This window comes from Tursiops truncatus, chromosome 1, assembly GCF_011762595.2.
Source record: "Tursiops truncatus isolate mTurTru1 chromosome 1, mTurTru1.mat.Y, whole genome shotgun sequence".
Lineage (NCBI taxonomy): Eukaryota > Metazoa > Chordata > Mammalia > Artiodactyla > Delphinidae > Tursiops > Tursiops truncatus.
In genome coordinates, this window is record NC_047034.1 from 179,734,228 (window position 1) to 179,750,919 (window position 16,692).

Consider the following 16,692-nt stretch of genomic DNA (forward strand, 5'->3'; position numbering starts at 1 on the left):
GTAAAGAAAAGAGAGGACACAAATTACTAATAATAGGAATGAAAGAAGGGATACCACTACAGACCACACAGGTATAAAAAGGATATTAGGGGAATACTATGAACAACTCTGTGCCCATAAGCTTGAAAATTTAGATGAGATGGATCAGTTTGCCTTAAACAACAAACTATCAAAACTTACCCAAGATGAACTAGATAATCTGAGTAGTCCTATAACTTTATAGAAAATGAATTCATGGTTAAAAAACTTTTGAAAAAGAACTATCCAGGCCTATTCACTGTAAATTGTCCTAAACATTTTTTCCTTTAAGGAAAAATAACACTGATTTTATACATTCTCTTCCAGAAAGTGGGATAGATAGGAGCAATTCCTAGTTCGTGTAACAAGGCCTGCATTACTCTGATATCAAAACCAGAAAAAGGCAGTACAAGAAAAGAAAACTATGGATACATAAGCCTCATGAACTTGGATGCAAAATACTCAACAAAATATTAGCAAATTGGATCCAACAATATGGAAAAAGAATAATACACCATGACCAAGTTGGGGGTTATCTCAGAAATGCAAGGCTATTTTCTATTTGAAAGTCAAAAATATGTAATTCATCATAGTCACAGCCTAAAGAAGGAAAAACGTATGATCATAACAATTGATGCAGAAGAAGCATTTGACAAAATTCAACGTCCATTTATGACAAAAACTGAGCAAACAGGAATAAAGAGGAACTTCCTCCGCTTGATAAGAGTATCTACAAAAATCCTTTAGTTAGCATCACACTTAATGGTGAAAGATTGAATTCTTTTCCCCGTACATCAGGAGCAAGTGAAGGATGCCCATACACAGTATTCAACATCCTATTCAACATTGTACTGGAAGTGCTAGCCAGTGCAATAAAGCAAGAAAACAAAATTTAAAAACCATACAGACTGGAAAGGAAGGAACAAATCTTATTTGCAGACAACATGATTTTCTGTGTGGAAAATCTCAAGGGATTTACCAAAAGCTCCTAGAATAAACAAGTTTAGGGAGATTGCAGGATACAACAGGAGGTCAAGATAGAAAAATCAATCACGTGTCTTTACATTAACAACAGTTGGAAAGCAAAATCTAAAAAACAGCATTATTTACAAAGGCTGAGGCAAAGAAGACTTAAATAAGTGGAGAGACATCTTTATGGATTGGAAGACTGTTTCAACATAGTAAAGATGTAAATTCTCCCCCAATTGACCTATAGGTCTAATGCAATTTCAATCAAAATCCTTACATGATTTTTTTGTATATATATATACAAAATATATATATATTCTAAAGTTTATACAGAAAAGCAAAGGAATTAGAGTAAAAACAATTTTGAAAAGAACGATAAAGTTGGAGGATTCATAGTACACAATTTCAAGACTTTCATTAAAGCTACAGTAATCACGATAAAGTGCTGTTGGTAAAGGCATTGACACATAGATGAATGGAATGGAATAGAGTCCAGAAGCAAGTCACAGTTTAGCAGTTTCCTGTAAAATTAAATATACACATACCATATGACCCAGCAATCCTACTCGTAGAGAAGTGAACCTTATGGGAATGAAAACTTATGTCACACAGAAATATGTATACCAGTGTTCCTAGCAGCTTTATTTATAACCCCTCAAGCTAGAAACAGCCCGAATGTCCTAAATGGGTGAACGGATAAGTACACTGGGGTGCATCGTACAATAGAAAACTCCTCGGCAACAAAAAAGAATGGGCTGTGGGTACACACTATGGCCTGGGAGAGTCTCATCAGTATCGCAGGGAGTGAAAGAAGCCAGTCTCAAAGGTTGTATAGCATGTGATCCCATTTATATGACAGAAGAGGGGGGTAGACTGCGGGGTTGGGTGTTGGCGGGACGGTGTACAACGAGGCAGTGAGGGAATGTTTTGGGTGGTGGGGCTGTTCTGTACCCTGGCTGTGGTGGTGGTTACATGTGTTAAAACTCAAAGAACTGTACACCAAAAGGGAAATGGTCAACATAACATAGGTTAATTAAAAAACGCATTCGAAACTGGAGCAGCAGTGTTGTGATTTCTGCTTGGGTGAGGGTGTTCTTGTGATGGTGGTCTCCTGGGGTTCTGATTCTCATTGATCATCTTAGGGCCGGGAGAATTGTTCCTGGTTGAGTTGTTCTAACCGAAGGGTGCTGATGAAGGGAGCGTGGCCGTCACCGGTCTTGTGGTCGATTGTAGGTGAAGCAGGTGGAGTCGGGGACAGTCCAGTTCCAGTACTCACTGAGCCCTGAAGGACACCTGGACACGCCCGTGGAGCACGCCATTCGCCCCAAGGCAGAGCAGCGGCCTTCCAGGAAGCCACCCACCTCCCCTTCAAGTAAGTGTGTGTAGAGAGCTGAGTCTTCCAGCTCATGGCACAGCTCCATCTGTGCCCAGTACAGCAACATTTCTCAGATACTTACTGCAGATGGCTTTACTTTGAATCAGCTGGTTGAGTTTTTGCTGAATACAGAGGTGTAGAACTGGGCAGTGATGAAGCGTGGCCCAGCACTTTGTGCTTCAGCCACAAGTCAGCCCTGTTGCTTGCAGCTCCCTGACCGAGGGCCTGGGAAGGTCTGTTGGTGACCCTTAAAGGGACACATCATGTGGGTGCCCTGCAGATACAGGGCTCAAGAATCAGAGGCTGGCTGAAAGCCAAGGACTGCCAGCTTTATTTTGTACTGTTAATGTAGCCATGAGTTTGCTGTCTTTAAAAAGTGCTTTCTACTCCCTTGGAGCACAGTCTGAGAGTGGGGAGGCCATGACCTCAGGGTGTGGCTTTAAGAAAGGGATAGAGGGCTGTCAGCAGAGTGATGCCCTTCCTGTGGGTGGTGGCGTCCCCACGTGTGACCACGGCTGTCAGCTTTGCGTTGGCTACACCACACCTTCTGCTGAGGCCGGTACCTTGTGTTCAGGGCCTCTTAGTTTATTCCCAAGGACAGGCAGCTAGTGTCCTGGTGGGGAATCCCACCTGTGGCGGGAAGAGGAGGAGTTTAGGAGGGGAGTTCAAAGAGCATTGAGCCCTTGGCCCTCGGCTTCTAGGGATCTCGCTGGCTGAAAGAATGTTCTAGATCATGGGCAGTTAGGCTCTTAGAAAGTCAGAAAGGTAGGGAATGAACAAAAGTGTAAGCTGTAGAGGGGAGCTTAGTGTCCATCCATCCTCCAACCAGATGGATTTCCTCTGATGGACACTGCTGGATGTCCATGGAGGGCTGGGCAGTGTCTCTTGGGCAGCAGGTCCTGGGTGCTGGTGCAAAGGCACCAGTGAGTCTGTCATTTGGGAGTGGTTTTTTATGAGTTGAGATTCTAGTTTTTGGAAACTGGTCTTGTTGAATTTACTGGTTTATTTATTTATTTTTATTTTAATTTAATTTTTTTTTTGCGATACGCGGGCCTCTCACTGTTGTGGCCTCTCCTGTTGCGGAGCACAGGCTCTGGACACGCAGGCTCAGCGGCCATGGCTCACGGGCCAGTTGCTCCGCGGCATGTGGGATCTTCCCAGACCAGGGCTCGAACCCGTGTCCCCTGCATTGGCAGGCGGACTCTCAACCACTGCGCCACCAGGGAAGCCCCCACTGGTTTATTTTTAAAATATTTATTTGATTGCACTGGGTCTTAGGTGCGGCAGGCGGGCTCCTTAGTTGTGGCTCTTGGGCTCCTTAGTTGTGGCATGAGAACTCTTAGTTGCGGCATGCATGTGGGATCTAGTTCCCTGACCGGGGATCGATCCCAGGCCCCCTGCATTGCGAACACGGAGTCTTAACCAATGGACCACCAGGGAAGTCCCAGTCTTGCTGAATTTAATCTTAGAGTTGGTGGAAGCAGCACACTTGTTTCTCCGGCCTAGAGCTTGATGTACTGGCCTCCATCTTTGTGACCTTCCAGGATTTTCCGAGATACTTAAACATATTCAGGTACCAAAACTTAATCGTTGAGTGCTTTGGGACCAAGCACATTATTAAGTATTTTCCTTCTTCCCCGAAAGGCTGTATATTTGATGGTTTTAATTGTTTTGTTCTTTCCGGTTTTGAATATTGTGCTTACCAGCCTGTTCTCAGGGTTGCTGTTTACCCCAGTGTGTACCTCAATAATCTCATCTTGTGTAAGTGGTACTGGAATGTACAGCACCACTTATACTTGAGGAATTGCCAGAGTATCTGCTAGAATCCCTTGCAGTGGTGGGTGGTAGGCATGTGTTTTCCATCAGAGTCAGTTTAGAATAAATTTCCAATTTTATTTGATAAAGTTGAATGCATGGAAAGCATAGAATATATAGTTAAAAATATTAAACAGAGTCAAACTTATTTCTAACCTGTTCCCTTCTTTAAATCTACTATCTTCCCTTCTTTGACATATGTTCATAGTTACATTCTAAAAATAAAACAAGTACCAACCTCTAAGAAATGTAAGTATGAAAGAAAGATAGTATCCTAGATTATAAAAATATGTATATCTTGTGATTAGATAGAAATATGATTACTCTGGTTTTTGATTAAGTGACTCAAAAGGACAGTAGTGAAATGTAATAAACCCAGTTTAAAGTAATAAATACAGTTTACCCTGGTCCTTAGAAATGTCTGAATAGATCATTTTCTTAGAGAAGAAACCCATACAGCTATCGTTAAGGGAAGAATATAATTACCTTTCCTGGAAAGGAAATTTCCGGTGTTGAATTTTGATGTAGTTATGGCGCTGGAAACAGCATCTAGTCTAATCTAATGGTCATCCAGAACGGGATGACCCTGTTGGCTTCTCCGGCCTGACCTACTGTCAGTGTGGCTGTGGACTTTGGGTTTGCTCTCCCAGCTGCCGTGTCTGTTCTCATGAGGGCCTTAGAGGAGATTGAAAGCCTAGTCTGCCGCTGTTTCCCAGAATTGTCCTTTAACTGATTTTTTGCTTGGGGTTCACGGAACTTCTTGGGTCTCTGGGTCTTTTAAAGCACAGTTGGAACAATTTTGATCATTCCTTCTTCTGTCCTCCTCTCTCTTCTCCCTTGGGGCCCCCAGTTACGCGTGTATCAGGCAGCGAGCCTCACTTCTATTTGTGGTCTGTTCTGTCTGTGTCCCGTCCTAGATCGTTCCCGTTGCTGCACCTTCAGGTTCACTCATCTTTTCTTCTGCAGTGCCTGATCTGCCATGAATCCCATCCAGTGTCGTTTTCATCACAGATACTGTAGTTTGCGTCTCCAGAAGTTCTCTCGGGGTCTTTTTCTGTCCTCCATGTTCAGTGTTTCCTGTTGCCTCTTGAACATGGGAAATACCTGTACAGCCCCTGACAAGCTCATGCTTTAGTCCTCCTCTCCAGAGGAGGCAGAGGTAGGCAGACCTCTTAGACCTGCCCAGCAGTTAATGTTCCAGTATTTTTCCCTATTTGAAATGACCCAGATAGTGACCCAGATAGTGAGTGAATTCTCATTTTAGCTTGGTTTAGTTTCAAGTTACCGAAATCTGGAGATAATGTTACAAAGTTTGTCCCTCCTTTGATATCTTTGTTTGCCAGTTCTAATATCTTGGTCTGGATTAGTTTTGATTGATTGATTTTTGTCCTAATTTGGGTTGTATTTTCCTGCTTCTTTATATTCATAATTTTTTGTACTGGATTCCAGGTATTGTGAGTTTTCTCCTTTTGGGGACTGAATATTTTTGTAGTTGATAAATACTCTTGAGCTTTGCAAACAGTTTGGTCATTTTGGGTCTTGCCCTTAAGATTTGTTAGATGGGACCAGATCAGCATTTAGTTTAGGGCTAATTGTTCCTCACTAGGTGACAAGACCCCTTTTGCTACTCTGCCTGACATCCCTGAATTATGAGGTTTACCAGTCTGTGAGGACAGCTGCTTTCTGGCCTCGGGTGAACCCTGTGTACTGGTCCTTCTAATTTTTCGGGTGGTTCTTTGCCCATCCTTGGGTAGTTTCCTCATCAGTGATCTACTAAATCCTGGAGGGACCCTCTAAGTGGCTGGAGCTCCTTCTCTGTGCACCCCTCCTGTCTGTGTTCAGCCCTGCAAACTCCAGCTTCCTTGGTCTCCTTGGGCTCTCAGCTTGGTCTTCAGATCAGGGTCCCACTGTGCACTGTCTGGGTTCCCCTCCCTGCACTGCAGTCTGAAGAATCACTCAACACTGTGATGTGAGGACAGTTGGAAGGTTTACTTCTTTTGTTTCCAGTTCCTCAGGATCCTTTCCTGCCTAAATTCCAGTGTCTTAAAGACTTGTTTTATATATTCTGTTAAAAAATTTTTGTTTCAGATGGGAGGGAAAATCTGGTCAGAAGTAGAAGGCTTTGCCTGCTGTTAGTGGTTTCTAGGCTACTGAAATCATCCACCCCAGGGCTGATCGTCCAGTGGTTTTGAAAGTTTTCCTGGCTGCTTTGCGCTACGTGTGATTCACTAAACATGTCGGCGTTTCATGACTTTCAGTCTTGGCTCGTGCCCTGAGCCTAGAAGGCGTCTCCCTTGTGTACTGTGTACTTATTTTCTTTTAAGATATATTCTCTTTGTTAAATTAAAAAATTACAGGCCTTCCCTGGTCGCGCAGTGGTTGAGAGTCTGCCTGCCGATGCAGGGGACATGGGTTCGTGCCCCAGTCCGGAAGATCCCACGTGCCGCAGAGCGGCTGGGCCCGTGGGCCATGGCCACTGAGCCTGCGCGTCCGGAGCCTGTGCTCCGCAATGGGAGAGGCCACAACAGTGAGAGGCCTGTGTACCGCAAAAAAGAAAAAAAAAAAAAATTACATATTCAAGAATAGCCAAGGCAGTTTTGAAGAAGAGAGGCTTCCCCTTTCTTGACTTGCAAGCTTAACGGCAAAATTATAGTAACTAGCACAGTATGATGTTGGTACAGACATAGATCAACAGGTAACAATACAAAATAAAAAGCGTGATGTATGACAAATTACAGATAAGGAGCATATTACTTTCCTACTGTTGTTATAACGAATTATCATCAGCTTAGTTGCTTAAAATAGCATGAAGTTAGTCTCATCCGGTTCTGGAGATCAGCAGTCCAAAGGTCTCACAGACTGAAGTCGAGGTCTCTGGGCTGCGCCCTTGCAGAGGCCGTGGGAGAGGATCTGCCTCATTGCCTTTGCCGGCTCCCAGGGCCCAGCGGCACCTTTGGCCCCGTCCTCCATCTTCAGAGGCAGATTCAGAATAGCATTTCCACGTCTCTCTTTGACCCTGATTAATCACTCCTGCCTCTCTTTCACTCATAAGGACTGTTGTGGTTACACTGGGTCCCCTCCACCATCCAGGACAGTCTCCGTGTCTCCAGGCCAGCTGATAGCAGCCTCGATTCCATCTGCCACCTTGGTTCCCTTGGTGGCGTTAGCTCAGCGTATTTACAGGTTGCTGGGATTAGGATGTGGGCACTTGGTGGGGCGGTGGGCAGCATTATTCTGTCTGCCACAAGAGTAAGGGCGGACCAGTCAGTTAACAGCGCTGGACTGGCTGTCCAGGTGGAAAATGGAAAATCAGATCCCAATTTCATGTTGTGTACACAAATTCTGGATGGATTACAAAACAGAACTGTAGAAATTTTAGAATCAGAAGATCAGGAAGAAGAAAGATGATAGAAAGAGCTGTTCCAAATCAATGAGGAATGGTCTATAACAGGACAGAAAAATGGGCAAAGGGATGTGAGGAGAGAATTCACAGAGGAGAAACCAGAACAACCAATCGATGTACGCAAAAGTGCTCAGTTTCACTAGCAGTCAGAGAAATGCAAGTTAAAATGAGAAATCACTTCATGCCCCTCGTGTTGGAAAAACCTGGCCGGCTAATAGCATGTAGGTTGAGGAGGAGTTGGGAAGCGAGGAATTCCCACCACACAGGGAGGAATGCAGGATGTACGACCACTTTGAAGAGCAATTTTGTAGTATGTAGTTAATACCCTACAGCTGGGAAATGCCATTTCTAGACGCCCACTGCAGAGAGGAGCTAGTTCATATGACGCGGGGCCTGTGTTTAGTGGATGAAGCGTGGGAACGACCTGCCTGCGCCCCAGTCGGGGGATGGCTGAAGGAGCTGATTTATTTGGACCGTGGGTGCTGTATAGCAGTGAAAATGCCAAGACAGGGCTCTGCATATCGTTATGACTGAACCTTCACAACAGTGTGCTGAGTGAAGAAGGCAGGTTCTGAAAGGAAACAGACAGCACGGCAGCATGTAAGTGGCTTTGAAATCAATTGCGTTTTGTTTGTGAATCCAGACTTGCCAACTGGGTGATCTTAGACCAGTTGCTTAATGTGTCCGTCCCTCAGTTTCCTCCGCTGTAAAATGGATGGATTAAAGGCCTACATATGAAAAACAAAACTTGAGGAATCTTAGAAAAAAATTTGGAGAGTATTTTTATGACCTTGAGGTTAGGAAGGCTTCCTTAAACAAGATAGAGCACAAACCAAAAAGAGAAGATTGAGAAACGTGATAATGTTAACATGTAAAGCTTTTCTATGAGAGAAGACTCCATAAACAAAGTTAAAAGACAAACCTCAGGACTGGGCTTCCCTGGTGGCGCAGTGGTTAAGAATCCGTCTGCCAATGCAGGGGACACGGGTCCGAGCCCTGGTCCGGGAAGATCCCACATGCTGTGGAGCAACTAAGCCCGTGCGCTACAACTACTGAGCCCGTGCGCCACAACTACTGAGCCTGCGCTCTAGAGTCCACGAGCCACAACTCCTGAGCCCATGCATCACAACTACTGAAGCCCATGTGACTAGAGCCCGTGCTCCACAACAAGAGAAGCCACCACAATGAGAAGCCCGTGCACCGCAATGAAGAGTAGCCCCCGCTCGCCGCAACTAGAGAAAAGCCCGCGCCGCAGCAACGAAGACCCAACGCAGCCAAAAATAAGTAAATAAATAAATAAAAATTTATATATATAAAAAAGACAAACCTCAGACTAAAAGATACTTGCAATACATAAAACTGTTAAAAAGTAATGGAAAGAATGAGGAGATTAGAAGGAAGAAAGATAATAGAAAGAGCTCCTCCCGATCAGTAAGAAGGAGATAAACAACCGACAAGAAAAACAGGCAAAGACCCTCAGAGGTCATGGAGACGGTTAGGTGAAAAGAGGTTTGTCGGGGTGCGCAGGCTGCCCGGCTCGGGGCAAGGGCTTCACAGTTGCTGTCAGCTGCATTGATCTTGTCATCCTGCTGGCTGGCAGCATCGGTGGGCAGTGGCCACATGTTCATACCCCCTTTCAGCCCAACTAAATACAGATCCCAAATCTCCCTGGAAACAGGGCGACCACCAGGTCAGGAGGAAATGCAGTATTTGCACAGAGCTACTGTTGACCCCAGAGTCCTTGATGGGTACGAACCAGTGCCCGTGTTGCCATCTAGGGAAGTGGGTTCCCGCCGGGCCGGAAAGCTTAGTGTTGGCCCTGCTTCTACCGTTTTATATTAGCATTCTGGAAGAAAGTAAGGGAGTGTTTATTCGGATAGGTTTGCTCGGCGTGCCCTCCCCTTACCCATTCAGCAAACCCTATTGACAGTCTGTGAAGTGCCAGGTACGTTTTAAAAAGAGACAGTAAGTGAATAAACCACCAAATATTTAGGTAGCAGAGAGAATACTGTCCCACTCTGGGGTGGGGTGTTGACAGCAGGGAAGCTGTGCCTATGTGAAAAGGGAGTATACGGGAAATCTCTGTCCTTTCTGCTCAGAGTTGCTGTGAATATAAAACTGCTCTAAAGTCCATTAAAGAATAAGACAGAGAATAATATGTGGGGAACTTAGTTATGCCTGTCTTGATTTGATTAACCTGTGTTCAGGATTTATGTTTCTGTTTCCATATTTGAGGTTCATCTGTGGCAGAGGTCAGCAGACTTTAAGGCCAGATAGGAAATATTTTAGGCTTTGTGGGCCAGATGACCTCTGCCACGGCTACTCATCTCTGCTGGTGTTCAGTGAAAGCCATCGAGGATGTGTAAGTGAACAAGTATGGGTGTGTTCCAGTAAAAATTTACTTATAAGCGCAGGTCGTGCACCAAACTTGACCAGTGGGCCATACTTTGCAGATCCTTTTTTTTTTTCTTTTTCTTTTTTTTTGATGTGTAATAGTCTTTATTGAAACATACCCAAACAGTAGCCAGAGTAACCTCTATTTTTTAATTTTTATTTTATTAAGTCTTTTGAAAATGTAATATATTTAAATGTTCAATAAATGTTAAAGTGGGAAGTAGTAAATAGATGACCCAATTCTCTAATGGGTTGCTGGTCTTTACCAATTGATAGAAGCTCTTGTTATGTTAAACGAGCCCTTTGTGATGAGGTTGCAAATTTATTTTCTCAATTTGTCTTTTTTCTTTTGACTTTTCTTGTAGTGGTTTTGCCAGGAGTTTACAAAAATTTTCATAGTCATCATCTTTTTATTTTTTTCTTGTAAATTTATTTATTTATTTTTGGCTGCGTTGGGTCTTCGTTGCTGTGTGCGGGCTTTCTCTAGTTGTGGCGAGCGGGGCTACTCTTGGTTGCAGTGCACGGGCTTCTCATTGTGGTGGCTTCTCTTGTTGTGGAGCATGGGCTCTAGGCACGTGGGCTTCAGTAGTTGTGGCATGAGGGCTCAGTTGTTGTGGCTCACGGGCTCTAGAGTGCAGGCTTAGTAGTTGTGGGCCACGGGCTTAGTTGCTCCGTGGCATGTGGGATCTTCCTGGACCAGGGATTGAACCTGTGTCCCCTGCATTGGCAGGCGGATTCTTAACCACTGCGCCACCAGGGAAGCCCCTCATAGTCATCTTTTTTCAATCTTTTCTTTTAAAGCATTAAGAGATCATATTTTAGTTAGAAAGGTCTTCCACATTCCATGGTTACAAATAATTCTCTCAAGTTTTTTTCCTAGTAATTTTAGGGCTTCCTTCTTATATATACATTTAAATCATTGATCCATTTGGAATTTATTCTTGTATAAAATACTAGTTTACATCCAATTTATATTTTTCTAGATGGCTATCCAGTTATCCCAATACTATTTAATTCTTAATGTTTTCCCCATTGATTTAAGACACCACTCTTATTATTTATTGAATTATTACTTGCATTTGTTTATATTAGTGGGTTCTATTTTTTAAAAAAATTTATTAGAGTATAGTTGATTTACAATATTGTGTTAGTTTTGGGTGTCCAGCAAAGTGAATCAGTTATACATATATGTATATCCACTCTTTTTTTTAGATTCTTTTCCCATATAGGCCATTACAGAGCATTGAGTAGAGTTCCCTGTGCTCTACAGCAGGTTCTTATTAGTTATCTATTTTATATATAGATCCTTTCTTTTTTGTTGTCTTTATCAGGTTTTGGTATTATGAGCATTTTAGGTGTGTAAAATGAGTGTTTACTTGGGGTTCTCTAGAGAAGCAGATATACATACAGTATGGGAAGAGATATATGATGAGAAATTGGATCACACAATTACGGAGGCTGAGAAGTCCCGTGATCTACTGTCTGCAAACTGGAACCCAGGAAAGCGGGTGGTGTAATTCAGGCTGAGTCCAAAAGTCTGAGAACCAGGGCAGCCGGTGGCGTGGATTTCATCTGGGTCTGAAGGCCTGAGAACAGGGGGCCGAGGGCAGGAGACTGATGACCCAGCTCTGTGGTCAGGCAGGAGGGGTCTAGTTCTTCCTTCCTCCACCTTTTTGTTTTATACAGACCCTCAATGGATTCAATGAGGCCTCCATCCCCCCCCCCCACCCCCCCTCCCGCCCCACCTAACAGCGGGAAGGGCAAACTGCTTTAAAACTGAGTCACCCCTTCAAATTCGAATTTCATGCGGAAACACCCGCACAGACACACCCAGAATAATGTTTAACCAAACATCTGGGTGCCCTGTGATCCAGTCAGGTTGGCACTTAAGATTTTAAGCTATTTCTGTGTTTGCTACCTTTTCCTGTGCTTTAAAATAGTTTAAACAAAAGGCAGCATCTGTTTCTTGAAGGTCTGATAAAACTTACCTATAAAACCATCAGGAACTTGGTGCCTTTTGAAGGGATGTTTTGACAACCATTTAAATTTCTGTTTATGGTTATTGATCTATTTAGGTTTTCCATCTCATCTTGTGTTACCTTTTGGGACACATATTCTCTAGAAAAATGGTCAATTTCTTTTAGTTTACAAAGATGTTGGGATAAAATTGTATCTAATTTAAAGCTTCTAATTTGTATCATTAAATAGCAAAAATTCAACCAAGTAAATTTTAAAGCTCTAACTGGCTTTATTGAACAATTAATGAATTAGGTAGCATCCCATCTACCAAGTAGAAAGGCACTTGGAGGAGCTGAACAAAAAGGAAGACGTTTATGGGCAGAAGGTGGGGGAGGGGGTAAGGAAAGAGCGGGCTACCTCACCTTCCTCTGGGGGATGGAAGGGGTCCACGTGGCTGTTACCTCATTGGTGCCAACCAGAAAATTCCAAACTGGCCAGTTAAGACCACTTTCCTGGGGAATATTGAAAGTGCAGTTAGGTAAGGTGCCAAGCCATGGTTCGGTGACACTGGCTTAGTACAAGTGACAAGTGACTCCATTCTGGGCCGGTTGTTTCTTTTTGAAAGTATCTATGATTAGGTTCCCTTTCTCATGCCTAAAATTTTGGTGAATCTCTCCCTTTCTTGGTCAGGCTTATCCAAGGTTTCTTCACTTCATCATTCTCTTCAAAGAACTAGCTGTTGGTTTTACTTATTGGTTCTCCCGTTCTTTGTTTTTGTTTCTAATTGTATCTTTAATTTTAATTAACTTAGTGAAAATTTAATTTTATATGCTTTTATCAAGTCCATCCTCTTAATTTTTAAAAAGTTTACAGAAAGTTGAGTGCTTAGCATTTTTTCCGTTTATCTGCTTAGGAGTGATCTCACTTAACGGTCTGCAGTTTTCTTCTAGGTGCAGCGTGGACTCTCACACGTTTTGATCTTTACTGTTCTTACTGCCTCAGCTGTTGGGCTCAACTTCTGTTTGCTTTTACCTAGAATATAGAAGTGTTTTAAAGTATCCCCACGTTAAAAAATACACTAAACTCTTCTTGCCCTTTCACGCGGGCCCTTGCCCTCAGCCTTAAAGCCCGGCTCAGATGTCTCTTCCCTGCAGAGCCTCCTTTCCGCATCTCCTGGCCTTGGTAGGTGCTGCTCTTTATTTTTTATTTTATTTTATTTATTATTTATTTGGAAAAAGGAGTTTTATTTTTTAAATTTAACAACTGATTGTGTTTTTTTTTAACATCTTTATTGGAGTATAATTGCTTTACAATGGTGTGTTAGTTTCTGCTTTATAACAAAGTGAATCAGCTATACATATACATATATCCCCATATCTCTTCCCTCTTGCGTCTCCCTCCCACCCTCCCTATCCCACCCCTCTAGGTGGTCACAAAGCACTGAGCTGATCTCCCTGTGCTATGCGGCTGCTTCCCACTAGCTATCTATTTTACGCTTGGTAGTGTATATATGTCCATGCCACTCTCTCACTTCGTCCCAGCTTACCCTTTCCCCTCCCCATATCCTCAAGTCCATTCTCTAGTAGGTCTGTGTCTTTATTCCCATCTTACCCCTAGGTTCTTCATGACCCTTTTTTTTTTCTTAGATTCCATATATATGTGTTAGCATACGGTATTTGTTTTTCTCTTTCTGACTTACTTCACTCTGTATGACAGACTGCTCCTTATTTTATATCGTCTGTTGTCTGTTTCTTCCTTCTCACTACTGCTTTTGGGGTGTGTCAGCCAGGCTTGCCCTGGTGACAGATAGTTCCGGAATCTCACTGGCTTAAGACAGAAAGCTTTGCTTCCTGCTCTCAGTACACGTCCATGTGGGCTGGGGGCGGCTCTGCTCACTATGGTCACACATGGCAGTTGTCACCAGAGTATTGCCGGCCGCTCCCCCCCAGCACAAAGAAAGGCCCAGAGATGACCTGCATCCTTCCTCCCAGCTCAGGGGCTAGAGCTGGCGTGGGGCCCCGCCCAGGCTCAGGGGCTGCGCAGCGTCCCAGCGAGGCCGCAGAAGGTGAAGAGGTGCCGATCCCCGGTGTGGGTATTCGTTCGGCATCAGAGACGATCATAGGAGCATCTCACCAGTGGGGACTCTGCTGGTCCATCGTTCTGTTGCCCAAAGCATTCAGCACGTGTGGGTAGAGAAATGGGTCACTCGGGACTCTTCCATGATAGAAACTCAACTCAAAATAGTCGAAACGGAGAGGAAATTGATTGGCTCACGTGATGGAAGAGCCCTGACGTGAGGCCTGGCTGCGTCCTGGCCCTGGAGTGGTGTGGTGAAGACCTGGTGTGTCTCTGTCTGTCTCCCACACCTCTGTCTGCTCACCCCCCAGCTGTCCGTGGTGGCTTCCTTCCAGGCAGGGTTTCCCTACATCGTGGCTCCGGGAGCTGCTCGGTTATCCTCGGACTTAGGAGTCCCAGCAGGAAGAACTTCTTTTGCTCAGTTGTCCGGTCAGAGTCCTGAGATGGAGCCCCTCCCTCTGCCGGGTCCCCTGCTGTACCCCGAATGACTGGGAGGGGGGTGAGGCAGGGCGTGCATCCTGGGTCACACTCCCTCTCTTGTGTGGGGTTGGGCCAGGGGTAAGGGCTGGGAGGGTGAGGCCCCAAAGGGAAACCATCCTTGCTGCTCTCGGGAGAGAGGGTGGATTCCGGTGGTCACCCGACGGATTGAGGGCCTGCTCTCCTGTCCCAGGCCTTTCCCTGCACTCAGCTGTTTCCACTGCGTAGTTGCACCCCAGCTTTGAGGAACTTTTCCTGCATTTCTTGATCTTCGAATGAGTAGAGATTGGTAGTTCCTGCCAGTGCCACCCGGCCTGTCTTCCGGAAGCCCACCATCTCCACCCCCGGAGGCTCTGCTGGGCACAGAGCAGGGCACTGTGTGGGCTCCAGGGAGCACTGTGGAGGTTCAGGGGGTGGGGGGACCCCACAGGGAGGGCTCCGCCACAAGGCCTCTTGCTTTGGGCTCGAGATGATCCTGTTGCCCGCTGAGCCGAGCCTCTTTCTGGGTGACTGGGTGGAGGGTGTTATTCTCCCGTGTGTGGGGCTCCCCGAGCCCCAGCCTGACTTCCTAAGGTTCAGAGCTGCTGGGTGCATACCCTTTGAGTTCACTACCAGAAGGGTTATTGCTGCGTCCTTGGCAGACAGGAGTGGATGCTTCAGCTGCTGGAGGACTCAGGGATTGAGCTCTGGTGCAGACGTGCGGTAGCGTCATCTGGTTTTCAGCTCCTGTTCGGGGACCCGCAGATCTGCGTGGATGCAACCTGTTTCCATTTGGTTTACTTAATTTGGATTTATCACCACATTCATGTCACATTAACGTGATCGCCTTCACCCCAGACTCCAAGCATTTGAAAACGTTGCCTCCCAAGACCTAACATAAGAGACTTAAATACCGGCTGATGTTTAACTTATGATGGAAACTCTTCCTGCTTCAGTATTTTACCAACCTATACAGTTCCTTTGGAAATCTTAATGATATGCAGCTGTCACCTTAAGTGAGGTGCTCTGGCTTTCTGTTATGAATGATCCTTTTTATTTGTTCTGCAAAATTACCAGGGAGCAAAGGTCCATTCATCACCCTCCGCACGGGTGTGTGTGCGGGGCCGCTAGAGGGCCCTCCGTCTCCAGGTTTTGGAACCCGGCATGGCATTCCCCTGACCCGTAGTTTGCTTTTGAATGTTCTGGTGGCGTCAGGATTTTGGTGTGTCTGCTTAATAGATATAAAAGCGGCCGGGTAGAAGGGGCCATTGAAAATACATAACCCTGGTGTTTCCCAGAGCACACTGAGTTGGACTCTTGACGTGGTTGTGACCCCGTGTGTGGGCGACATGCTCGAGAGCATCCTCACTGACAGGCAGCTCGCCTGACCCGAGTCGTGTCATCCAGGACATCACGCAGCAGTGAAGAGAGTGAAAGATGTCGATTGAGCAGGGGATGGAAGTTAGCGGCCGGGAACCGAACACACCTGTGCGGCATCTGCCGGAGAGCCTGAGTGAGCGGTTCAGAGCCAAGGCCTCCAGGAGGGAGATGACGCTTCTGAGCCTGGTCTTTGAAGGTGACCCCAGCCTAGGGCTCTGGGCACGTCCCATACTTCCCACTCCTCTTGGGCCTGATGCGCCGAGACAGGGCACCTCTAGATTCCTTCAGTACGGAGACCAAACCCACTCCATCGACAGCATCCCTTTACCTCTTCCTAGATTCTGCTCACTTCCTCCATTCCTGTGATCAAAGTCTTCAAGAGGATGACTTTTTAAGCCCAAATAATTAGAAATAACAGCCTTTCAAACGGGTCGGCCTTGTGAATTCTGAGTGTCTGGAGTACCATTGAATGCTGAGTAATCCTTTATTTTCAAGGTCTGTCGGGGAAAGCTGTTTTTCACAATCTCTATTTAAATCACAGAAATTGTGTCTTTGGCTGTGACGACCCCTTCCTTCCCCCTGCCCTTGGGGCAAGCTGTTGGGCCCCATCCTGGAACATCCCCACAGCCCCGCCTTCCTGGTCCGAGGCCTGGCCCCTCCCTGCCTGGCCCTGAGCTGCCACGGTTGCTAAGCAACAGCCTCCTCTCCCTTCAGTTAAGCACAGGCAGGTCTGTCTGCAGGGCAGCCTTTTCCTCCACGAATCCCACTCATCAGGCCCTGCCAGCTGATTCTCTTTTCCTCGGCCCCCCGCCCCGCCCCCCAGAATGCGCAGCTATGTTCAAGCAGC

The 16,692-nt window shown here is 45.5% G+C and overlaps 1 protein-coding gene across 28 annotated transcripts in view; it reads left to right on the forward strand.

The window, feature by feature from the left end:
• The window catches only part of NPHP4 (nephrocystin 4), a 148,661-nt gene that overhangs the window by 70,856 nt on the left and 61,113 nt on the right, over window positions 1-16,692 (forward strand). For 27 of the 28 annotated variants that reach the window (XR_004523247.2, XR_004523242.2, XR_004523243.2 and 24 more), the window contains one exon: window positions 2,221-2,359. The exons of the other annotated variant lie outside the window; for it this stretch is intronic. Coding sequence is in view for 24 of the 27 variants with exons in the window: in XM_073796961.1 (XP_073653062.1) it covers window positions 2,221-2,359 (139 nt within the window). In the remaining 3 variants the exon portion in view is untranslated. The remainder of the gene's footprint in view (window positions 1-2,220; window positions 2,360-16,692) is intronic. 28 annotated transcript variants of the gene reach the window in all.